This window comes from Pseudophryne corroboree, chromosome 5 (genome assembly GCF_028390025.1).
Source record: "Pseudophryne corroboree isolate aPseCor3 chromosome 5, aPseCor3.hap2, whole genome shotgun sequence".
NCBI lineage: Eukaryota > Metazoa > Chordata > Amphibia > Anura > Myobatrachidae > Pseudophryne > Pseudophryne corroboree.
Window position 1 is genome coordinate 547,005,473 of NC_086448.1, and position 25,293 is coordinate 547,030,765.

At 42.3% G+C, this 25,293-nt stretch overlaps 1 protein-coding gene across 2 annotated transcripts in view; it reads left to right on the forward strand.

The window, feature by feature from the left end:
- Nucleotides 1-25,293, forward strand: part of KDM1B (lysine demethylase 1B) — a 173,283-nt gene that overhangs the window by 142,292 nt on the left and 5,698 nt on the right. For both annotated transcript variants that reach the window (XM_063923227.1, XM_063923226.1), the window contains exons 12-20: nucleotides 4,404-4,541; nucleotides 5,831-6,002; nucleotides 6,836-6,963; nucleotides 7,274-7,405; nucleotides 13,043-13,117; nucleotides 13,565-13,681; nucleotides 13,917-14,042; nucleotides 14,188-14,310; nucleotides 17,180-17,332. In XM_063923227.1, the coding sequence (XP_063779297.1) occupies nucleotides 4,404-4,541; nucleotides 5,831-6,002; nucleotides 6,836-6,963; nucleotides 7,274-7,405; nucleotides 13,043-13,117; nucleotides 13,565-13,681; nucleotides 13,917-14,042; nucleotides 14,188-14,310; nucleotides 17,180-17,332 (1,164 nt within the window). The remainder of the gene's footprint in view (nucleotides 1-4,403; nucleotides 4,542-5,830; nucleotides 6,003-6,835; nucleotides 6,964-7,273; nucleotides 7,406-13,042; nucleotides 13,118-13,564; nucleotides 13,682-13,916; nucleotides 14,043-14,187; nucleotides 14,311-17,179; nucleotides 17,333-25,293) is intronic.

Consider the following 25,293-nt stretch of genomic DNA (forward strand, 5'->3'; position numbering starts at 1 on the left):
TCTAGTGATGAAAAATTTAATAAAGGCTGCTGTCTGCCAGGTGCTCAAGATCTGATTCTGAAGCTACCGAATCTCAAGAGACTTCACTTTTTAAGGGAAAAAAAACCAAAACAGTTAATTAATTTTGCCTCTTCCCCTCAGTTGGAGAAACAGTTGTCAGCCACCTGGAAACACCAGGATAAGAAGCTCTCTACCCGTTACCATCTGAAGATAGGTCTAAGTGGAATTCTCTGCCCTTGGTGGATCTGTTGATTTCCCAGTTATCTAAGTCCCGGGCATCTCTTCCCTTCATGTTAAGTCAGTTAGGAAACTGGAGTCCAACTTTTAAAGCCATTATCACTGCCGGTAGGATTTCTCTCCGCCTGGTCCTAGAGGCAGCATGGGTTAACAAAGCAGTGAATAAGTGGGAGGAGCAGTTAGTCAAAGGTCTTTGTTCCAATGTCTCCCCGACCGGTCTAGTTCCTTTAGCGGGGCTTATTAAGGAATCGGCAATATATCTTGGAGACACGGCTCCTGATGCTGGGCAGGTCAGTTCCAGAATCTCTGCTTTGGTTAAGTACAAATGCAATCTGGAGGCTCTTCCGTTTTCCAGGGAAGTGTCATTTGGTCCAGAGCTAGACAAGATTATTGCCCTTGTTACGGAGTGTGGCTCCTCGATGGTGCTATTTGGTACTATCTTTTCGTTCCTTTCGTGCGTAACCTACATTCCGCTCCAATTCAAGAGGAACCTCATCAGTTGCCGAAGGAGGAGAATCGCGGTGGCATCAGTCCAGTCCATCCTGTTGTCTGGAACCCAAACCTGCATAGAAGCTGCCCGCATGACTGTCTTCCGATCCACCTCGGGACTCCTATGGTCGGTGCTCGCCTGTTTAGTTTTAAAAACATTTGGTTTTAGATTTGTTCCGGTATTGGGATTCGCAATTTTGTTCGAGAGGGTTACAAGACAGTTTCTGACCTCTCCTCCAGTTCGGTTTTTACCACCGTGCTCCTGGCTTCTTTGCAGAAGGCTTTGCAGCAAGTATTGGACAAACTCCTTGCATCAGACGTGATTGTCCCAGCTCCGGCTCATCAACAAACTGAAGGGTTTTATTCCAATCTTTTTGTGGTTGCGAAGCTGGATGGTTCGGTCCAGCCTGTTTTGAATCTCAGAATGTTAAATGTTCATTTACTGTTCCACAGGTTCAAGCTGGATTCTTTACACTTGGTGATTGCGAGCATGGAACCAGTGGAGTTTCTTGTATATTTGGATATTTCAGAACGCTTACCTGTACGTTCCGATTTGGCAACTTTATCAGGCATACCTGTGGTTTGCCATTCTGGACTTCTACCTCTAATTTCAGGCCCTCCCTTTCTACCTCTTATCTCACCCAGAGTATTAACGAAGGTGATGGTTGCTCACCTTCGATCTCTGGGGATTATCATTGTTTCTTACCTCAACAATCTTCTTATCATGGCACCGTCAGCAGAGGCCCTGATGGATAAGGTGACTCTGACATATTGTGTTCTCCTTGCCCATGGTTGGGTTGTCAACTTCAAGAAATCTATCTGATGCTGTTTCAGTGACTTCTGTTCCATGGCATAATTTTTGACATGTCCTTACAGAGGGTTTTTCTTCCTCCAGACAAAATCCAGGTGATCCAATCGATGGTCCGGATAGTGCTGAAGAAGCAGTCTGTGCCGGTTCACTTATGCATCCTCTTACTTCGCATGATTGTGGCCTCCATCGATGCGATCCAGTTCAGCAAGTTTCATTCTCATCTTGGAGATTTCAACTGGACTTGCTTTTCTAGTGGACGGAGTCCCACCTTCAGTTACACTGGCTCATATTCGTGTCTCACCTCAGACTCCTCTCAACGTTCTATGGTGGTTGAATGCAGACCATCTCTGGGCTGGTTATTCCATTGTGATCTGAGATTGGATCCTTGTGACAATGGGTGCCAGCTTGAGGGGGCGGGGTGGGGGTGGTCCTGCACTCTCAGTTTAAGGGTCAGTGGTCTCGCCAGGACACACTCTTGCTGATAAATGCTCTGGAACTCAGATCGATCTTCAGTGCGTTGACAGCAGCTTGTCATCTCCTCAGAGAGTGCCTGATACGAGTACAGTAGGACAATGCCATGGCGTATATAAATCGTCAAGGGGGAACTCTGAGCAGTTCAGCCATTGTGAAGGAACCTGAATTCTAGAGTGGGCAGAAAAGCATGTTCCACCCATATCGACCTTATTCATTCCTGGGGTAAAAAACTGTGAGATGTACGAACTAGGTTGCCAAGATCTGCTCCCTGGGGAATGGGCTCTTCATGCAGCTGTCTTCCAGTTTGTGATCTGTCATTGGTGCTGCTCTGAAGTAGACCTGATGGCACCTTGGTTAAATCACAATCTTCTGCAGTTTTGTTCCAGGACTCGGGATCCGGGGGCAGTGGCGACATATGCGCTGTCTTTTCTGTGGTGCATCCATCTAGTGCATCTGAAATGCATAACAGCACAACAGTGATACTGGTGGCTCTGGACTGGCCCTGTCGGTCTTGGTATTTTGGATCTTCTGCACAACCATTCTTGACCATTGCCACTCTGGAATGATCTTCTTCAAAAAGACCCTTTTGTTTACCCATCCTAACTTTGTCTGCGTCTAATGACGTGGCTGTTGAAACCTCAATTCTGAAGCATAAGTGCATTCCTGAAGCAGTAATCTCAATTATGCTTAAAGCCAGAAAGCAACGCACTATCACTGTGTTTGGCGATCTTATGTCTCTTTGTTTGAGCGTCTTTGTATTCCTATGACTTCTTTCCATATCTCCCGTCATCTCCTGTTTCTTCAGTCTGTCATGGATGCAGGCCTTCAACTGGGCTCTTTAAAGGTGCAGGTTTCTGCCTTATCTGCCCTTTCGCGGTGTTGGTTGCCTTGCTCTTGGCTCTTGTTTCAGGTTGTCTAAACTTGGGGCTTTATTGTACCGCTTTCTCTATTGTGTGTTACATGGTGACCGGATTGAGGTCCATACGAAGCCTTCCTTTTTGCCTAAGGTTGTTTTGAGTTTCCAGATGAATCAGGTTATTGTGGTACTGGTTCTGTCATCCAACGATGTCCCTTCCCAGTCTTTGGATGTGGTCTGAGCTCTTCTGGGGTATGTTGCTAGCACCACTTTGGGTGTATGTTGCTAGCACCGCTTCCTTACGTAAGACAGAGGATCTCTTTGTCATCTATGATTCCCATAAGCGGGACTGGCTGTGTCCAAGCAGACTATTACCAGATGGATATGATTGGTCATCTGACAAGCCTTTGCTGCCAATGGTCCGCCTCCTCATGGGTCTATTTCGGCACACTCCACTCGATCGGTTGGAGCCTCTTATGCTGCATGGCAGGGTACTTCTGCGGCTCTGCTGTGTCATGCTGCCACTTGATCTTCGGTCCAGACTTTTTGTTAAGTTTTACCGGTTTGATACGTTTGGATGCAAAGAAGGATGTGGCCGTAGGGTGCTGCAAGTTTCTCTGCACCTTTTCGTCTGTGATGACAGCTTTGTGATGTCTCCAGGGTACCTCCAGTGTCCCCCAGTGGATGAAGGAAAAAACTGGATTTTGGTACTTACCGATAAATCCCTTTCTCCGATTCAATAGGGGACACTGGATGCCCTCCTGCCACTGTTGTTTTGTCTGCCTTATGTTAATTGCTTGGGTTGTTTGCGTGGCTAGTCTGCATCGTATGATTGTTGTGCGCGTCTGTTCTTTGATTTGGCCCCTTTGGACCTTGTTTTTATGGTTCCTCCCTCTCTCTTCCTTTGTTTTCTTTTTAAATCTCCACTCAGGCTTAGTTAATATTTACTGAGGTATAGAGGGGAGGAGCCAACACCAATTCTCGAGAGAAGTAAAGTGCCAGGCTCCACTCATCATCCCATCTATACCCCACTGTAACTCCAGTGTCCCCCATGGAACTGGAGAAAGGGATTTATCAGTAAGTACCAAAGTCTTGCATTTTGTCAAAGCAGAGACACCTAATCTTGCTTTTTATGGTCTTAAATGTATATTAGCGAGATAAGTGCCAGCTCCTACGGTCCCCTCATGCAGCCCATGGTGCAGTGACCCCGAGATTGGATGAAAGAGAAAAAACAAGGTATAATTTGTGTGGGTACTGCTTATAAAAATCAGTAAAATTAATGTTGGAATATGTTGGATACCGAATATGAAAAATTTCCTCTATCAGTGGAAAATGGAACCTTATAGGAGCTACTGTAGAAATGAGTGTGTGCATTGTTACTTTTTTTTTATTATTATTATTTATTTTTTTACATTGTTACATAATTAAGTCTCTTGCAAAATGAAGGGTAATCTTGCCACAAAATAAAAACTTGTTATTTCAGTTGAATATTACTTGAACATTTTATATGTATTTCTTTTTATTTTCTATATTTAGGTAATGATACTAGAAGCAAGAGACAGGATTGGTGGCAGAGTTTGGGACGACAAGTCATTCAAAGGAATCACTATAGGAAAAGGAGCTCATATTGTGAATGGATGCATTAACAACCCCATTGCAATTATGTGTGAACAAGTGGGTTTCTTGTTTTAGGCATTGTAATTTTTCTGTGGTGGTTGCAAAAAAATTAATTGTACTGATGTGTCCACATATAGTTATCCTCTCATTGGGCCAAAACCATGTGGAGACCATTTACAAGTACTGGGGGTCTCTTCTGGCCTATTTCTGTTATTCGGCCTATACATTATTGTGATACCTGTTCCTGGTTATCTTACTGCTCATTAGAGAGATAGTGTAGTCTGGGTGGGGTATGAATCGCCGGCGCTTGGGATCCCGACTGCTGGAATGCCGGTAGCGGGGCGAGCGCAAAAGAGCAACCTTGCGGGCATGATGGCTTGCTAGGCGCGCAACGCTATTTATTCTCTCTCCAGGGGTGTTGTGGACACCCCAAGAGGGAGAATAGTTGTCTGTATACCGGCGGTCGGGATTCCGGCGTTTGTATGCTGAGCGCCAGGGTCCCGACAGCCGGTATATCAAGTGCCACCCGTGTATTCCTGGTTCTTGACTCATGCCAGAGCAACTGTGAAAGTGGCTGCATGAACCCCCCATTCATACATTCACTACATTTGAATTTGCAGATTTTATAGTGCCTATTCTTTTTCATCCTTACCTTTGAACTTTAGGAAATCCCAACTAGTTTTGTCTTGGTCTCCCATGGAAATAAAGAAAATGACAGTATGCTAATAGCTGTTGGAATGTTTATTGATTAAAATAAAAGAAAATGTTATTTGTACTTGCTTTGATAAATTTGCCTGGCTATCTTTGTGGTTTTTAGACGTGGGCTGCATGTTTGTGTTGTATATCATCTTGTTTCAAAACTTGTGTTAAAAATGGAGAACATTATTGTCGCCTGTAATAACGTACTTAGGGGCAGATGTACTAAGCCGTGGAGAGAGAGAAACTACCAACCAATCAGCTCCTAACTGTTGTTTATCAAACACAGCATGTAACATAACAGTTAGGACCTGACTGGCCTCTCCAAGGCTTAGTACATATCCCCTTTAATGAGTGCTGCTGCTGCGGCTGCAACCCCATTAGTTATTTTCTGTTATAATATAAATGTATTCAAATGGCATGCAGATAATGTATTTCTTTTTATGGAAAACACATCAGATTAGTTCAAAAGTAAGTATTCTATATACTGTTTATTACAGTTCAGTGTATTGTTCTTATAATTGTTGTTGTTATACTACTACGCTAGAATGAACTGCTCTTGCTACCGTGTTGTATATGTGTTAATGATGTGCATGGTATATATTTTTCTTTCTCCCATTTTCCAGTAATTTTATCCTTTGAATTTACAGATCGGTATTAAAATGCGGAAACTGCGAGAGAAGTGTGATTTGATCCAAGAAGGTGGAAGATTAACTGACCCAGCTATAGACAAACGTATGGATTTCCATTTCAATGCCATACTGGATGTTGTTGCGGAATGGCGAAAAGACAAGAGTCAGAATCAAGATGCCCCACTTGGAGGTATCCCTTTCATTTACCTAATGTCTCAGGTGATGTCTGAACAGCAAATGCATCTTCTACTATCAAATGGTAATGCCTGACATAAGCTGCCGGTGCAGAGCTGGGCACATAAAGAGGTGTGGTCTGCATCTTCTATTTCAAGATTATTATTATTATTAAGCATATGCTTCCAACTTGGCATAAGTCCCACCGTCATTATTATTTTTTCATTTATATATCGCACACCATATCTTAAAGCACTGCGGGGAACAGTCAGCAGCCGAGTAACCTACCAGTTTTTGGATGAGACTGTAGGAGGGAACTGGAACACCTGGTGGAAATCCACACAAACGGGAAGATCATATAAACCACACTAGTCGTAGTCAAACCCATGACCTCAGCTGTTAGCAATGCTAACCACTCTGCTACCACAATTATGGAGAAAATAGAATTAACTGAACTGCAGAAAATTCCTTTGGACTGTTAGTAATTGCCTGAAATGAGACAACTGCACCATTCTTAATGTGTTTTTGGTTACGGTATCTTGTTCAGTCTTCATATTCTCTTCCTTCATGTGTACATTATTCATCAATGAATCCATCTGAATGGAGCTACCTAACTAATGCAATATGTTTATGGTGTCAAGTGCACCTATATATGAAATGTACTTAATGCATCCTTGTAGTTGTATTCCTTTAGCATTCATACTTTGGTGGCTTAACTTTATATGGCCTTCACTATGATGTATAAAGTGAAGGATGATGTGCATGGGGTTTGATGTTCTAAAAGTGAACTGTTGTGGTTCTTGCAAATTGGTGTGTTCCTTTAGTGACCACTTTTTTTTTTTTAAACAGATAAGATACAGGAAATCTACAAGACCTTCATTCAGGAATCTGGAATCCAATTCACAGATGAGGAGGAAAAGGTTTTGCATTTCCACCTCAGCAACCTGGAATATGCCTGTGGAAGTAATCTACACAATGCAAGTTCAATTTTGTTATTCAAAGCACAATGTAGACACATACTGTAGATGGCAGAAATACTTGTTTTGTTATACTGATCTGTTACCTAACATCAGAGTTTAGAGTGTTGCAGATCAAATATATTGGAGATGCCTCCAGCTTTATAATACCTCTGGTATTATTAGCAACAATTGGCCAGACCTCGTTACTTCCGATTGTCCTTGTTATTTGTGCCAGTTTTTAATATTCAGTCATTGTTAATAATCCGTTCTTAGAAATTATTTTAAATGTACATTTTATTTTAATTTAAAATATTGTTTTTACTCCTAGGTATCTGCCCGCTCATGGGACCACAATGAATTCTTTGCTCAGTTTGCAGGAGATCATACAATGTTGACAGCTGGATACTCAACAGTTATTGACAAATTGGCAGAAGGACTTGATATTCGACTCAAGTCGCCTGTAAGTTTACATTAAGGTCTCTCGTTCCATACTTGCGCGTATATCTAGATGACCAGTTTTCTTTATATCAAAGGGTGTGTTATGGACAGGATTAAGCAAAGGGCATCAGTTACTGGGTATTCTGGTTTCTGTCATTCAGTAGATGACTCCTAGCACACTTATTGGAGGATGAAGATGGCCATTCACCAATCACAGTGTCGGGAGGTCCCTGATGCCAGTTGGTGAATGACTGGAACTATACAGCAATCGGTATATAGGGAGCAACTTTCTGGCTGTGGCAGCACAGCATACACATTTTATCTTTAGCATTCTAAGAAACCGTGCTATAAGTCTGTAAGGTCAAGCCACCAGAGATTAGTAGTACAGGTATCTCATTATAAAGCCACCAGAGACTGGTGAGATCTGCATTACAGGGATTAGGGATGTCTGTTATGTAAACTAGTATTTTATTTCAGCCCTTGTTTTTCTGTGTTAGAGTGGATACCTGTTCTATATTCTGCCTAATACTAATTCCTCACACAGCTGAACCATCTTCATATTTTTGACTGGTGAATATAGGATAAACCTTTTATTTGCTAGGAGAAGTGTACCTCTATACAAACACACAATATTTATAGACTTTTTTTTTTTTTGTAACAATTTTATTGATATCACAATGAAAAGAAAAGTGTAATGGTTCGTACACACTGGCCAAAATATAGCGTGTCCATCAGCCAATTGATCTGCAGATATATCTATTAGTGTGTACCCAGCATAACAGAGATTCAAAGATGAGTGAACAAGGGAATACAATATAACCCTGTCCAGAGAGAGGTACTGTGCCAAATATCTGTTGGGCAAACAAAAAGTATGTAGAACAGACTGTATAAATACAGGAAGTCACGTAAGGTGCAATAACTAATTGAAAATAAGAAAATGTAATAGTTTTGTATATGAGTAAGAGTGGGTATTTTAGTAGAAGACACAGGGAGGTAGGATGAGGGAAGGAGAAACTATGCACTTCTCACAATCAGATATGGGAAGCAATAGACAAAAGTGTAGAATAAATGAAAACTGAGATATTAGGAAATATGTATTAATAGAGACCAGGTGGTATTCTTAAACACCTTTATGATCTAGATGGAATAAGTGGGAGATAAATAGTCTTGACAGAGTTGCCATTTCTTTAAAAAAAAACAAAAAAAACACTTTTCTTTTCCATATTCAACATTGCAGTACGCCTGTCAAAATACTAAATAAATGATCAGAGATGTCTTAACCAATCTCAAACAAGGAGGGGTGATTGGGAAAGCTACTTAAGAATTGCCTTCGAAGCTAGAGTAACAATTAAGGTTAACAAAGTGATAAAAGTAGGAGACACAATGGCGCGAGACCAAGACTCAAAACAAGCCAAAAGCAAAACTTCCCAGGGGGTATATTTACTAAAATTCGATTTTGAACACAGTTTATGAATCTTCAAAATCGATTGAAATCTATTCCTTTCGAGTTGCTAAAATTTTTGAAAAATCCCTCATTTACTAAAAAATCTATTTTTGCATTCAATTTTCAAATCGTATTCGATGTTGGATGATTTTGAGTTGAATTTATGAAATCCCTTACCAAATCGAACCTCAAATCCCCAGCAAAATCAAATACAAAATCAAAAAGAACTTCCTCATTGCTTCCTATTGGACTAAATGTATCACATGTACACTAATTAAAGCGGAAGCTCTCTTTACACTGTTTTATACATGAAAAACCTAAGTGATGATTTAAAAAAAAAAAAATACTTACAGCTGAAATAGTTGACAAATAAGGTTAGCCCTAATCTGCCTTCTTGCCTACCTTCCACTTTCTGTGCACACAGTCAGTTGTTGCCTCTGCCTGCTCCGTGTGTATTGCATCATTTTGAGGGGAGTGTTTTATTTCATTTGAGATTATGCAGCAGAGCACAATATCGAACATTTTGCCAAATGTTATAATAAGCCTTTTAAATACATTTTTAAAAACAAAAAAACAAAGATGCATTCTGTCATGTGTCTCTTTATATTTATGCTCAGCAGGAGTTTGTGGATTTGTCAGAAGCCAAGAGCAACAGCCTAAATAACCTTTTGTGGTGGAAGGGGAACAAATTGGAAAAATATATTAACATTCCATATTATCTGCTTTATTGGCACACACTGGTATCTTACACAACAACCATCCCTCTGGCATTTGTCCCACAAGATTTTTTTGCGGACAGGGATGAATTGCTGAGGATGTAGGCATCATGGGTTGAATCAGGATAGCCAGTTACAATACTCATGATTTTAAAATTCATTATATCATCCAGACAAATTGCCCAATATTGTACTCTGGTGCTATCTATTGCACATCCATGGAATAAGTATAATGTCTATAAGTATAAATATGTACACTATTGAACTCATGAAGCTGCTGGTGGTACTCTGATTGATCCTCCAGGGTTATCTGTCAGTTGGTGATTTGCACTGTACAGCTAGACGCACATCATACTATAACCTTAGGCATCCATTATTACTACTTCCACACTGTCCTACATGCTTTTGGGTACTTAAAATGTAATCACTATCAATTTCCTACCATTAGAATGGTGTTTAGAAGCCAAAATTGAATGTCTAACATCATTGTAAACATTTGGGTATTTGAGGTTCAAGTTGGAGTTCTATTTAGACTTCGATTTCAAATCGAGTTTTAGTAAATGAGGGGATTTTATGTAGGGCTATAGGAAAACTTTAAAGTTTTTAAGAAATTCGACTTCTATTGGAATCTACCTTTAGAATCAATTTGACATTCAATTTGGTCTTTTGTAAATCTGTTCAATCCAAATCGAATGGCAAATCCCTTGAATCACCAAAATCGAACTTTAGCAAATTTTGCCCCAGGAGTGTGGTACTGATTGGACCGTCAAACTATAATAAAATTTCTCATTTTGAACCCCAGTTTTTAGATTTTTGGGCAGTTGGTGATATGTGGTGCATCTGGGCTTGAGAAATTTAGGCTGTTGAGAAATTTGAGATGGTGTTCTTGTAGCTTAGCAGAATCAATAGAGCGTATAGTACAAGCAATTTAAAGTCATAATATTATCTGTAGCGGTCAGGGAAATCCCATTTCCATGAGGCCAAGACCTCGCATCCACCGTTTATCTACATCAGTGGCTAAAATGTCAAAGTAAGATAACACAGCTTAAACTTGCAAGTAAGTGAGAGGAGCGCGTGGAGGGACTGAATCAGCAGAGAGGGACGTAGTGCTAAGATGCAATTTACTTTAAACATAGTGCCTGACCTGTAAATAGAGTTGGGAAGGTCATGCTTTTTATAACAGTAAGTTGTTGGAAAGTGTAGAGGGGTTCACCAGAGTTACATGTCACAGATACAGTAGCTGCAATCCCATTGGTTCACCACAGCATATAATGGCATATATGTAGTAAAAAGAGGGTCAGAGCCTAAATGTTAATGGAGAGCTGGCCAGTATCCCAAAGAAAATATTCAGGCTGGAAACCCTTAGGAAGCTTAGACTGGGACATATAAAGCAGGCAGCAGGGGAATTTGGAGAAAATAATGCTTCTCCCTAAAATGAATCGGTAAAATAGTCAAGTCCCAGGCACCAGTCAGAGCGAACAGCGGCTGCTTGAGAGAAAGTGACAATGTCAGGAAGGCCAAAACCTGCTATGTACAGTCATTTTCATATATTTACATATAGAAACATAATTAGGTAATATAGGGCTGCACTTATCGTTTAACTTGATGTGTTAAGCTGCTATGCGAGGTTAAAAGGGATTCCATGTTTCCCTCAATGTATTATGCACAAAAGTACAGAAGGATACCGCCCCGCGCTACTTTCATCAAGTACTGACACAAACCACTGTAACGTGTATAAACCTTAAATAAGGATCTATAACAAACTGTATGATAAAAATTATAATCTCTTTTTATTAAAATATTCAACTGGACAAATATGCAATAATTTACCTTTTAACATTTATTGTAATTAAAAATTAATAGTGAATCCTAATACCGGTATACTTTACATAGACATCACAAAACATACATACATTCAACATAAATTTTTTAGTGATACGCCCAAGACGAATTACTCACTATTCAGTAATGGGTTGAATCTTATTCAGCCCCCAGGATATTTTACATCCCAGTTTCCACTAAACGTTCTATATAGACAATTCCAAGAACAGTGTCCCGTGTAAAGGCTTCTATCTGTATAAGCCCAAACAAGTCCTGAATAAAATGTTGTCCTTAATTAGAGATTATTCCTTTCCCTCTAAGACAGATGTCTTATTCCAGTTGATATTCAGGATAACCATAACAATTTTTTTTAACAATAGAGAATATAAAAGAAATATAAAACCACTATGAGAATAATTTATATAATTCACTGTGTCTAAAGGTGCATACACACGGAGCGATATAACTGAGCGATTTTGACTATATAGTCAGAATTGCTCAGAAAGTTAGTGCATATCTCTCCATGTGTACACAGCCAGCGATAGCGATGCGCGTCCCCGACAGGTCGCTATCGCTGCTAAAAATAGACTGTGCAGGCAAGTCAATTTTGGCTAGGTCGCTGGAAAAGAAAAAGCATCCCCTTGCTTGAATGAGAGAGCCAAAATCGCCCATAGCCAAAATCGCTGGAAAAGTTAGTCAAAATCTCCTACTGCCAGTTCAAGGGAAATCGCTCAGTCAAAATCTCTCATAGTCAAAATCTCTCCGTGTGTATGCACCTTTAATGTGTGTTATGTGTTTGTATGTCTTTAGAATGTTTTTAATAACCTTCTTTACATATAGAAACATATCACCATATGAATGTGTGCAGTCAATAAAGTAAAGCCACTTTTAAATATGGAACAATATACAAAATTCGTTTATGTGCATTGTCTAAATGTTATTTTTTCTTTCAGCATCACACTGCCTTTAATATTTTACAACCATTTAGGGAAATACTTTTTCTATTGCTTACTATTTATGCTTTTTTTGTCCTTTCTATATTGTAGTCACTGGCTTATTTATAATGGGTGCAGTGCGTGCGGTGCACACAGGCCCCTGAGTACAGGGGGCCCCCCACTGCACACTTTTGTTGAATACTCACCCTCTGGTGTACCATGCCGACGGCAGCAGCGCTGTTAAATCACTGTCAATGTGGCGCAGCTGCCATTTTGACTGCGTTCTGCACCTGCGCAATAGAGAAATCACTTGGAAAATGGCCACCATCTGAGCCATGTAGTGCTCAGACTAAACAGCGCTGCAGACAGAGGAGGGGGCCCGAATGGGGGAGGCTTCACACAGGCCTCCTCCTCTCTTAAAGCGCCCCTGCTTGTAGTGTAGTATTTTAGAAGTAGACTCTTAACACTCAGTTGGAGATATTTCTGAAAAGTGGTTCAGAAGGAAAAAGCTGAAGTGTGAATTAAGCCCGTCAGAAGAAAAATCTTAGGCATTGACTAATTCAGCTGAGATCTGCAGCCAACCGTAATGAATGCCCGATGTGGTCTTGTTTTGTTAAAATGTGTTTTATGTCTGGAAGACACAGAAGATCAGAGTACATGGCACCCACATATTTGCCATGTCCATGTACAATTCTTGAGAATACTGTATGTAGCAGAAATTGAACCCATCTCATCTGCTGCAGGTCAGAAATGTTGACTACACTGGTCAAGAAATCTGTTTAAGAACAGCAGATGGGAAAACCTACAGTGCACAGAAGGTAATGTTGTAACAATTTGACGGTTTTAAAAAAATACTCCACAAAAAGGAAGATCTTGATGTGATTATTAGGTTTTAGTGAGGGTGGTCCACATGTTTGGTTGAGATATAAAGGTATAGGTTATACATATTGAATAATGTACTCTAATTAAATTAAATTAATTGTATTGATTTGTTTATTTACCTACTAATTTTTATTTGATGATATACAAATTAAATAATTGTCAACTGTCGGATAACTATAAATGAATTCTAGTGAGCTGGTGTAAAAGCATTATGTCATGTGTTAGCAATAAATCTTTCTAAAGTTTCTCAAACTAGAAATAGTCAGTCTTCATAATAAAGCTAAGCCTTGAAAAGGAAAGTCAGGTCATTCATTTCTCTTATTAATAATTCATCCATTGGTAATTATGTAACTGTAAATTATTGATAAAATTTATTTTTGCAGGTTTTGGTTACAGCACCCCTTGCCCTTCTTCAGAAAAACATTATTCAGTTTAATCCACCACTACCTGAGAAAAAAGTGAAAGCGATAAACAGTCTGGGAGCTGGAATTATAGAGAAGGTACATTACATTGACTTACCTACACTTGTTTACACAGATTACAGGAGAAAGGCACCACTATTGGTAAAAGCACAGGATTCTAGTGGCTGATCCTTGTCTAGAGCCTCCACTATGTACAAATAATGCCTTGCTTATAATGTTCTATTTGAGAATATATTTGGTTTTGGGTTTAATTTAGTGAAGATTCATTGGGCATACTGTCTGTAATCTTGATCTTTACGTGTTTTATTTCCAGATTGCTTTGCAGTTTCCTTATAGATTTTGGGACAACAAGATTCAAGGAGCGGATTTCTTTGGCCATATTCCTCCTGATCCAAGCAAACGTGGTCTGTTTGGGGTGTTCTATGATATGGATCCACAGGTATCTGCTGGCTATATGCAACATGCAGTCACTTTTTTTTATTTTTTATAAACACATAGCATGTGGATCTTTCTGTGTTTCTTTGATAACATCCGTTTTATGTTTTTCATAACTATGTTTTCCTTTGGTTGTGTATTGAATTCAGGGTAAAAGCGCTATCTTGATGTCTGTTATTACTGGAGATGCTGTGATTTCCATTAAGGATATGGATGATAAGCAAGTAGTGAAGCAATGTGTGGTGGTCCTCAAGGCGCTGTTTAAGGAACAGGTGAGAGCAGTAATATATGTGGAGGAGTTACTGAAAGCACACTTTACTATGTCAGTCAGTTTCTTCATTGTGCTACTGCTTATATTTGAACAGTGCATCAACAGGCTCTACTGCATAATTTGGGTAGTGCGGTCCACTGATTGCACTGGATCAGAAGCACCCACTTTTTTTTGTGTGTGTAAGGGTCACAGGGTGAGTGGTGGCCTTTGTTGAGCGGCAATCTGGCATTGCAGGATCCCCATCACCTCCAGCCCCATACCGCGTGGACATCCTGCAGTTCCACCAATGGTGGAGGCTGCAATAAGTGGATGTGGATTATTAGATCTACACTAAAAAGGTCTGCAGTCAATAGGTTGACCAGTAATGGTCGACATGCATTAGGTCGACATGGAATAGGCAAACAGTAGAAAATGTTGATGGCGTCAAAAGGCCGACATGGAAATATATTTCCTTTTTTCTCTTTTCATATACTCAATTATCCTTTGTGTATCTTCTTAAATATTTAGTGAACATTAAAAAAACAAAAAAAAACAACCCATATCTGGTGTAATACTTCCTTCTCCCCTTCCCTCCAATCTCCCATTTCAATCTGTCTATCCGCTATCTCCTCTTGGATGTCCCAGCACTTTCTCAAGCTTAATAGGTCCAAGACTGAGCTCTATGTCTTTCATCCTTTTTGGGTCTCCATCCCTCCCCATCTCCTTTTTGAGAACACCATGTCCTCAGTTCATTAAGTCCGCTGGCTCGATTTTTTGAGCGCTCATTCACTTATCACCTTCAGTCACTGACACACTTTGTTAATTTTTTTGAATATCTGCAGAATTCATCCTTCCTCTCACTCCTGTCCATTCTCTCATTATCTTTCAATTTGACAATTGCAACCTTTTTTTCTGGTTTCTCCTCAACCGCCTTTCTTCTCCAATCTATCACTGCTGCTAGACTGATCTTTTTTTGACACTGCTCTATCTCTGCAAATGCCTCCACTGGCTACCGATTCCCTATTAGATTCATTTTAAAATGTTCACCATAACCATCAAACTTCTCACTCACCGATCGCTCCTACATCTCCAACCTCATTTCCCTCCAAATGTACTCCCGCCCTCTTCATCAGTCGGTGACCACAACCTTTCCTCACCACTGATTACTACCTCTCATTCCTTCCTCTAAAACTTTTCCTGTGCTGCACCAATCCTATGGAATGCTTTCCCTCATTCTAATAGACTATCACCCAACATCCATTGCTTCAAGCACTCCTTCAAAACCCACTTGCATACCAGATCTCTGCCTAATATGGTTTTGTCTTACTCTTGTATCTCCTTCCCTTCCCTTTTAGAATGCACAGGGTCCTCCCTCCTCCTAGTGTTTCTTCCCTTCCCTAGGTCCACTGTATAAGCCAATTTGGTATGTGTCAGTATTATTTTGTGTCTGTATTGTGCACACATTTGTTATGTTTTTTTATCCTGTTACTCAGTTTACCTAGTTTTGTATCCTTGCTCTGTACAGTGCTGCAGAAATTTGTGGTGCCGTACAAATAAGATGATAATAAGTTTGCTTTGGAATGATATGTGCACAAAGTTTAAACAAAGTACTTTATTAAATTCTTTAAATGGTACCTTATTTATTGTCTTTTATTTTCCCCAATTTGTGGAATTTTTTTTAGTGTAGTGCTTGTGAATGTTGTTTGGAACAGTTAATTGCTGGGGACTGGAGAGGTTCTCTTTAGTCTTTATAGGCATCGTATTAGCTGCATCCAGAGACCACAGTAGAGTGACTGTGCTTTGTAGTTTCTTCACATTTTGTGTTCTCATCACTCCTGAGTTAAATTTCCTCTTATCTCTAAACAAAAGTGAATGTCACATGTCCACTGGTTTGGAAAGATTGAATAGTCAAATTACAGTATTGACTTTTTGTTTTTTATGTTAAAAAAGTTTTCTTATGTCTTGTGGTTGATGCAGCGAAGACATTGATTATAGATGGCATGTTACAGTCTCACTTTTCATTTGACTCCAAAATTTTCATCCAATTCTTTGTGTCTGGCATTGTTATTACGTCTTTATTGATTGAGGAGTGGTGATAATAGCAATACACTTATTGTAAAAGTAAACGATACAATAAAGATTTAAAAATATTTGTACCATGCATTTCAGGCGGAAATATGACCCATGCTGACAGAAACTATGCACTAAAGAGATCTCTTATGTGCACATAAAACTGTAAAACAAACTTTACACTCATTTTAAAAACAAAAATAAAATATTGTAAATGGCATTATTTTTCATTTATGTGCCCTACTTTGTGTATTTTGTTTTGTTTGCATGTTTTTAGTAGTTCTGTTATATGAGCAACTTGTGTTTTAGCGTCAGTGGTCCTTCTAATGGTGTCCATACACTTATGAGATAATCGGTGCTATCCTTCGATTTCGACCTCATCTGTGAGAGAAATCGAAGGATTGTATGAACATTTTAGGTACCTTGAGACGCGATGCGCGGGCACGCCGGTCGAATATCGCGTCTCAAGATATTATGTGCTGCACTTAATATTTCTCGCATCGCAGTGCGATCGCATGTTGTTTTAAGCCCACATAAGATATATCGCACTGCAATGTGCGATGGGCACCTGCCGGGAGCGGCCAGAGGCCGCTCCCACTCGGCGGTGACGAGCCCATCACATGATTACCATGCGATCTATCGCATGGTAATCACTGTGGCAGTTCAGGTGCGATTTCATCGCACCTGAACTGCCGGTGCGATACCCCGCGATGTCGCGTCGCGGGGCATCGCACAAGTGTATGGCCAGCATAAGTTTATTACTAAAGATGGAGCATTTTGCATTAACACCTATAACGCCAGTCATTTTTCAACTGATACAGGAGGTGCCAGTCCCAGTGAAATACTTTGTGACACGGTGGGCTAAAGACCCTTGGGCACAGATGGCTTATAGTTTTGTAAAAACTTGTGGCAGTGGTGAAGCTTACGACATATTAGCTGAAGATATCCAAGGGAAAATATTTTTTGCAGGCGAGGTAAGGCTGAATAATTACTATAGATATGTATACTGTTCTGATTTTAGTGTTTGGATATACTGACTATTGACTGTAATGTTACAAATATACTGCTGCTGATCAAATGACAGAGCTCTGTAAGAATGCTCAGTTCTAAGAATTAATATAAATTGAATCCAATGTGTATGAAAAATGTAAAATAAAATAATAAATAAAACTTGTGAATGACTATAGACCAGTGGTCTCCAACCTTAATTGGGGTGTGAGCTACTTTCGGAAAAAAAACCCTCTGTAAGAGCTACCCCCTCCCCCCAATGCGCGCGCATTCCTGTGAAAGTGGGTGTGGGCTCACACAAGTGGGTGTGGCCTCGCAATAGTAATGCCCCACTGCGTAGTGCCAGAGACACAAGTAATGCCCCCGCATAGTGCCAGATACACAAATAATTCCTCCCAGCAGTGCCAGTTAAACAAATAATGCCCCTCAGCTGTGCCAGATACACAACTAATGCCTCCCAGCAGTGCCAGATACACAACTAATGCCTCCCAGCAGTGCCAGATACACAAATAATTCCCCCAGCAGTGCCAGATACACAAATAATGCCCCCCAGCAGTGCCAGATACACAATTAATGCCCCCCAGCAGTGCCAGATACACAATTAATGCCCCCCAGCAGTGCCAGATACACAAATAATGCCCCCCAGCAGTGCCAGATATACAAGTAATGCCCCCCAGCAGTGCCAGATACACAAATAATGCTCCCCCCCCCCGCAGTGCCAGATACATGTGATGCCCCCCAGCAGTTCCAGATACAATAGCAGTGCTCAGAATTGTTGCCCCCGCATCCGCCGCTGTTTTTGAGGGGAGGAGATGAGGAGAGTCCACTGGCAGCCACAGTGCGTCTCCTTGGTCTGAAGTATTGGCAGAGGCGCTGCTGACGTCTCCGACCGCGCTCCGTGGAGCCATTTGAAATATGGTGCGGACCGCCAGCCAATCAGCAGCCGGCGCGTGAGCTCTGATTTGCTGGCGGCTGGCACCATACTAATATGCATGCACTGTGACCGCCGCCGCCAAGAGCTACCTAAGAAGCCGTGCCGAGCGACGGGTTGGTGACCGCTCCTATAGACTATAAGTATCTTTGCTTTACAACCTAGATCTGCAGATCTGAAAAGTTGCAATCAGTGGCGGCTCCTACCTTTTAGACGTAAAGGGGGCTGCAATTGCACAGCTACTGCACCACATACATATAACCACCTTTTAATCACCTTAAACTATAGCATAGAGTTATGAGACAGAGTGTCTTAATCGCTAATGCGCCTCTATGTGTACACACCATGGGGCGCATGTGTTGTGCGGCTTTTTAGTGACTTGGCCACATGCAGTTGAAAAGTGCTGACAATTTGTGTGAGCATCCACAATGTGTTTGTTTGCTATTTATAGGGTAATTCAGGGTGCACTGGTTAACTATGAATCCAGGTTCACCCTGTGGCCAAAATGTCACACTTCAAATAGTCAACTCCAGCAGACTCTTCAGGGTCCTGGCCGCACAGCCACTGCGCTTCACCAACATGGTGGGATCCCAGCAGCTATACCGTCATCTGCAGCTTACAGGATATGCCAACAGATGTCCAAGCTCCTTTAGAAAACCTGCTGCTTCTCACTTCTCTGAAACTGCTAAACAAACACACTTCTGGCAGCTTTCAGCAACACAGGATTTGGAAAGACTGACACACCCCTCCCCCAGCACCTGTTCCCTTTTAAAACCACATTGGTACATGACTAGGGGCGTGCTCATTTCACAGGGCCAGCAAAACAAGAAACCCAGAAGATCATGCTGGGAGAAGTCCTACTGGGTAGTAATGCATGCTAGGAGATGTAGTCAAACTAGGCAGTAACTGCTGGGGAGACAGAAAGTCCCAGCACAATCTTTACCCATAGGAGGAACCACCCAGACTACCTTGCTCTGTTTTAGAACAATCAGGTTAGTAAAAAAAGACAAAGTCTAAACCCTCACAACCCCCACCTTTATTGTTGCACCTCATCCTCAGGATGAGGGCTGGTGCTTGGATCTTCAATTGGGCCATTTAGTCCTTACGTTCACACAAGTTATCGCCACAGTTCTGAAGGAACAGGGGTGTCTGAAATATTAGACCTATCTTTTCTGTGTTTAGAAATTGGATTTGCCCTGTCTGCCAATTTTGAACCTTAAGACCCTGAATTTACTCTTGTGGGTGCCCAAATTCAGGATTCTGTGAACAATGTCATGGAGCAGTAAGGATTCATAGACATGAAGGATGCTTATTTTGGAGGGGTACCATTGCCTTTTTTTAGGCTTGCATTGGGTAGTGCCCATTTCCAATTCTGAGCTGATCCCATTTTACAGGCCACGGCTAGAAGAGTATTCACCAAGTCTTTGGCAGTGCTTTTGTAGTTGAAAGGGTTGATTGCTATTTTGCACCTACTGTAATTGACTTGTTGATAAAAGCAAAATCCATCTGTGTTCTCCAGTCTCATTGTCAACAGTGGTGACCTTGGAAGTGCACAGTTTGGCGATAAATTATCCTAAATTGCACCTGATCCTATCCCAGATATTTCTGGGTCTTCCCACTGATACTAGATCTTTTTGGGTCTTCCTGTGAGTTTTGACTATAAAATGATTAGAATAACAAAAAAAATTATATGAATAATACAAAGATATTTCTAAATTATAAATATCTTTGTATTATTCTAATCATTTTTATAGTCAAAATTCTGGAGTATACTGGATTTTGACAGGTGAGGCTCTGCTTCCCCTGCCTAACCTGACTGCATGTCACTGCAAAACAGTATCAGTGCTGCTAGTTTGAAGACTGTTGTGAGTACTCCAGAGAAGGAAGTTAATGAGGATGGAGTCCTGTTTAGAGGTAGTTCCATTTACGCTGACCCTACATACCACTTCTGCCCATGGTTGAATCCTCTGCTAGTGTCCCAGTTATTCAGGCTGTTGTCAGTGACCCTTCAGTTTCTTTGGTGGATACTACCTCAGTCAGGGTCAGCTCCTTTCAGTGGGAAATTTGAGTTTTGTAACCATGGATGCCAGTCTCCTGGGTTGGAGACCATTGATGCCCTGACCTTTGACTTTGGTCCATCTGAGGTACAATTTTCTTGAGCTGAAAGCAGTGTTCAGTGCCCTGCTCAAAGCTCAGTCCTTCTATCGGTGAAGATAATTTTTTTTATTAAATCTGACACCGCAATAGCTGTGGCATATGTAAATCGCCATAAGCTTTGGTGATGGCAGATACAGACAAGATTTTTTGTTGAACAGAGGTGCATGAATGTTGCGGCGATACTGGCTTCTTCATCCCAGGTGTAGAACATTTTTAAGCAAAATATCTGCGCCGTCATGCTAGTCCTCCTGGGGAGTGCACTTTACACCCATAGGTCTTAAAACAGCTACTGGAGTGGTGGAGTCTGCCAGAGATAGACTTGATGGCCTTCCGTCTGAACCACAGTGTTCAGCTTTACTGGGTGTTGATCAGTAATCCTCAGATGCTCCTGGTGAATATCTGACTGTTCTTTGGTGGTACCTTTTCTGACAGATTCCCATGATTCCACAATTGCTTAATAAAGTTGTCAGAAGGGTTCCAGATTGATTGAGATGGTAGTGGTAATTTAACCTAATAAGCCTGGTGGCGGATCCTTCATGAAGATTGTCCACAGATCTTCTAAATCAGGGATGTTTCTTCCATCCAGACTTAGCTTGGTTGGCTTTAAGTGCATGGCTGATGAAACCATAATCCTCTGGGCTAATGGTCTTATTGACTGCGTCATTCAGATAATGTTCAATACCAGGAAAGTAGTATCTTCCAAAAACTACAAATGTGATTTGTAGGATTATATTTCTTGGTGTGAAAGGAAGAAGATACACATCTCAGTGTTCAAGGACCCTTGCCTAGTGTTCTTGCAAGAAGGCCTGTGTAGTGTTTTGAATTAGACATCCCTGAAAGTGCCAGTTTCTGCTCTCAACATATTTTCTCTATCGTCCTAGTGGATGCTGGGGTTCCTGAAAGGACCATGGGGGGATAGCGGCTCCGCAGGAGACAGGGCACAAAAAGTAAAGCTTTAGGATCAGGTGGTGTGCACTGGCTCCTCCCCCTATGACCCTCCTCCAAGCCAGTTAGATTTTTGTGCCCGGCCGAGAAGGGTGCAATCTAGGTGGCTCTCCTAAAGAGCTGCTTAGGAAAGTTTAGCTTAGGTTTTTTATTTTACAGTGAGTCCTGCTGGCAACAGGATCACTGCAACGAGGGACTTAGGGGAGAAGAAGTGAACTCACCTGCGTGCAGGATGGATTGGCTTCTTGGCTACTGGACATCAGCTCCAGAGGGACGATCACAGGTACAGCCTGGATGGTCACCGGAGCCTTGCCGCCGGCCCCCTTGCAGATGCTGAAGTAAGAAGAGGTCCAGAATCGGCGGCAGAAGACTCCTCAGTCTTCTAAAGGTAGCGCACAGCACTGCAGCTGTGCGCCATTTTCCTCTCAGCACACTTCACACGGCAGTCACTGAGGGTGCAGGGCGCTGGGAGGGGGGCGCCCTGGGAGGCAAATGAATACCTATTTTGGCTAAAAATACCTCACATATAGCCTCCGGAGGCTATATGGAGATATTTAACCCCTGCCAGAATCCGTTAAGAGCGGGAGACGAGGCCGCCGAAAAAGGGGCGGGGCCTATCTCCTCAGCACACAGCGCCATTTTCCCTCACAGAAAGGCTGGAGGGAAGGCTCCCAGGCTCTCCCCTGCACTGCACTACAGAAACAGGGTTAAAACAGAGAGGGGGGGCACTAATTTGGCGATATGCTTATATATATATTAAGATGCTATAAGGGAAAACACTTATATAAGGTTGTCCCTATATAATTATAGCGTTTTTGGTGTGTGCTGGCAAACTCTCCCTCTGTCTCTCCAAAGGGCTAGTGGGTCCTGTCCTCTATCAGAGCATTCCCTGTGTGTGTGCTGTGGGTCGGTACGTGTGTGTCGACAGGTAGGAGGACGATGTTGGTGAGGAGGCGGAGCAATTGCCTGTAATGGTGATGTCACTCTCTAGGGAGTCGACACCGGAATGGATGGCTTATTTAGGAAATTACGTGATAATGTCAACACGCTGCAAGGTCGGTTGACGACATGAGACGGCCGACAAACAATTAGTACGGTCCAGACGTCTCAAAAACACCGTCAAGGGTTTTAAAACGCCCGTTTACTTTAGTCGGTCGACACAGACACAGACAGGGACACTGAATCCAGTGTCGACGGTGAATAAACAAACGTATTCCTTATTAGGGCCACACGTTAAAGGCAATGAAGGAGGTGTTACGTATTTCTGATACTACAAGTACCACAAAAGAGGGTATTATGTGGGATGTGAAAAAACTACCATAGTTTTTCCTGAATCAGATAAATTAAATAAAGTGTGTGATGATGCGTGGGTTCCCCCCGATAGAAAATTATGGGCGGTATACCCTTTCCCGCCAGAAGTTAGGGCGCGTTGGGAAACACCCTTTAAGGTGGATAAGGCGCTCACACGCTTATCAAAACAAGTGGCGGTACCGTCTATAGATAGGGCCGTCCTCAAGGACCAGCTGACAAGGCTGGAAAATATAATAAAAAGTATATACACACATACTGGTGTTATACTGCGGCCAGCGATCGCCTCAGCCTGGATGTGCAGAGCTAGGGTGGCTTGGTCGGATTCCCTGACTAAAAATATTGATACCCTTGACAGGGACAGTATTTTATTGACTATAGAGCATTTCTATATATGCGAGATGCACAGAGGGATATTTGCACTCTGGCATCATGAATAAACGCGATGTCCATAACTGCCAGAAGATGTTATGGACACGACAGTGGTCAGGTGATGCAGATTCCAAACGGCACAGTATGGCCGTATACAGGAAGAGGACTTGTTTGGGGTCGGTCCATCGGACCTGGTGGTCACGGCAACTGCTGGAAAATCCACAGTTTTTTACCCTAAGTCACATCTCTGCAGAAAAAGACACCGTCTTTTCAGCCTCAGTCCTCTCGTCCCTATAAGATCATATCTGCCCAGGGATAGAGGAAAGGGAAGAAGACTGCAGCAGGCAGCCCATTCCCAGGAACAGAAGCGTTCCACCGCGTCTGACAAGTTCTCAGCATGGCGCTGAGACCGTACAGGACCCCTGGATCCTACAAGTAGTATCCCGGGGGTACAGATGGGAATGTCGAGACGTTTCCCCTTCGCAGGCTCCTGAAGTCTGCTTTACCAAGTCTCCCTCCGACAAGGAGGTAGTATGGGAAAAAATTCACAAGCTGTATTCCCAGCAGGTGATAATTAAATTACCCCTCCTACTACAGAAAAGGGGTATTATTCCACACTATATTGTGGTACTGAAGCCAGAAGGCTAGGTGAGACTTATTCTAAAAATTTGTTTTTGAACACTTACAAAGGTTCAAATTAAGATGAAGTCACTCAGAGCAGTGATAACGAACCAGGAATAAGGGGACTATATAGTGTCCCGGGACATCAGGGATGCTTACCTCTATGTCCCAAATTTGCCCTTCTCACTAAGGGTACCTCAGGTTCGTGGTGCAGAACTGTCACTATCAGTTTCAGACGCTGCCGTTTGGATTGTCCACGGCACCCTGGGGTCTTTACCAAGGTAATGGCCGAATTGATGATTCTTCTTCGAAGAAAAGGCGTCTTAATTATCCCTTACTTGGACGATCTCCTGATAGGGGCATAGTCCAGGGAACAGTTGGAGGTCGGAGTAGCACTATCTCGGATACTGCTACAATCAGCACGGGTGGATTCTAAATATTCCAAAATCGCAGCTGATCCCGACGACACGTCTGCTGTGCCTAGGGATGATTCTGGACACAGTCCAGAAAAAGGTGTTTCTCCCGGAAGAGAAAGCCAGGGAGTTATCCGAGCAAGTCAGGAACCTCCTAAAAACAGTGCATCATTGCACAAGGGTCCTGGTAAAAATGGTGGCTTCCTACGAAGCAATTCCATTCGGCAGATTTTACGTAAGAACTTTTCAGTGGGATTTGCTGGACAAATGGTCCGGATCGCATCTTCAGATGCATCAGCGGATAACCCAATATCCAAGGACAAGGGTGTCTCTCCTGTGGTGGTTATAGAGTGCTCATCTTCTAGAGGGCAGCAGATTCGGCATTCAGGATTGGATGCTGGTAACCACGGAGCCCAGCCTGAGAGGCTGGGGAGCAGTCACACAAGGAAAAAATTTCCAGGGAGTGTGATCAAGTATGGAGACTTTTCTCCACATAAACATTCTGGAACTAAGAGCAATATACAATGCTCTAAGCCAGGCAGAACCTCTGCTTCAGGGAAAACCGGTGTTGATCCAGTCGGACAACATCACGGCAGTCGCCCATGTGAACAGACAGGGCGGCACAAGAAGCAGGAGTGCAATGGCAGAAGCTGCAAGGATTCTTCGCTGGGCAGAGAATCATGTGATAGCACTGTCAGCAGTGTTCATCCCGGGAGTGGACAACTGGGAAGCAGACTTCCTCAGCAGACACGATCTTCACCCGGGAGAGTGGGGACTTCATCCAGAAGTCTTCCACATGCTGGTAACCCGTTGGGAAAGACCAATGGTGGACATGATGGCGTCTCGCCTCAACAAAAAACTGGACAGGTATTGCGCCAGGTCAAGAGATCCGCAGGCAATAGCTGTGGACGCGCTGGTAACGCCTTGGGTGTACCAGTCGGTGTATGTGTTTCCTCCTCTGCCTCTCATACCAAAAGTATTGAGAATTATACGGCAAAGAGGCGTAAGAACGATACTAGTGGTTCCGGATTGGCCAAGAAGGACTTGGTACCCGGAACTTCAAGAGATGATCACGGAAGATCCGTGGCCTCTACCTCTAAGGAGGGACTTGCTTCAGCAGGGTCCCTGTCTGTTTCAAGACTTACCGCGGCTGCGTTTGACGGCATGGCGGTTGAACGCC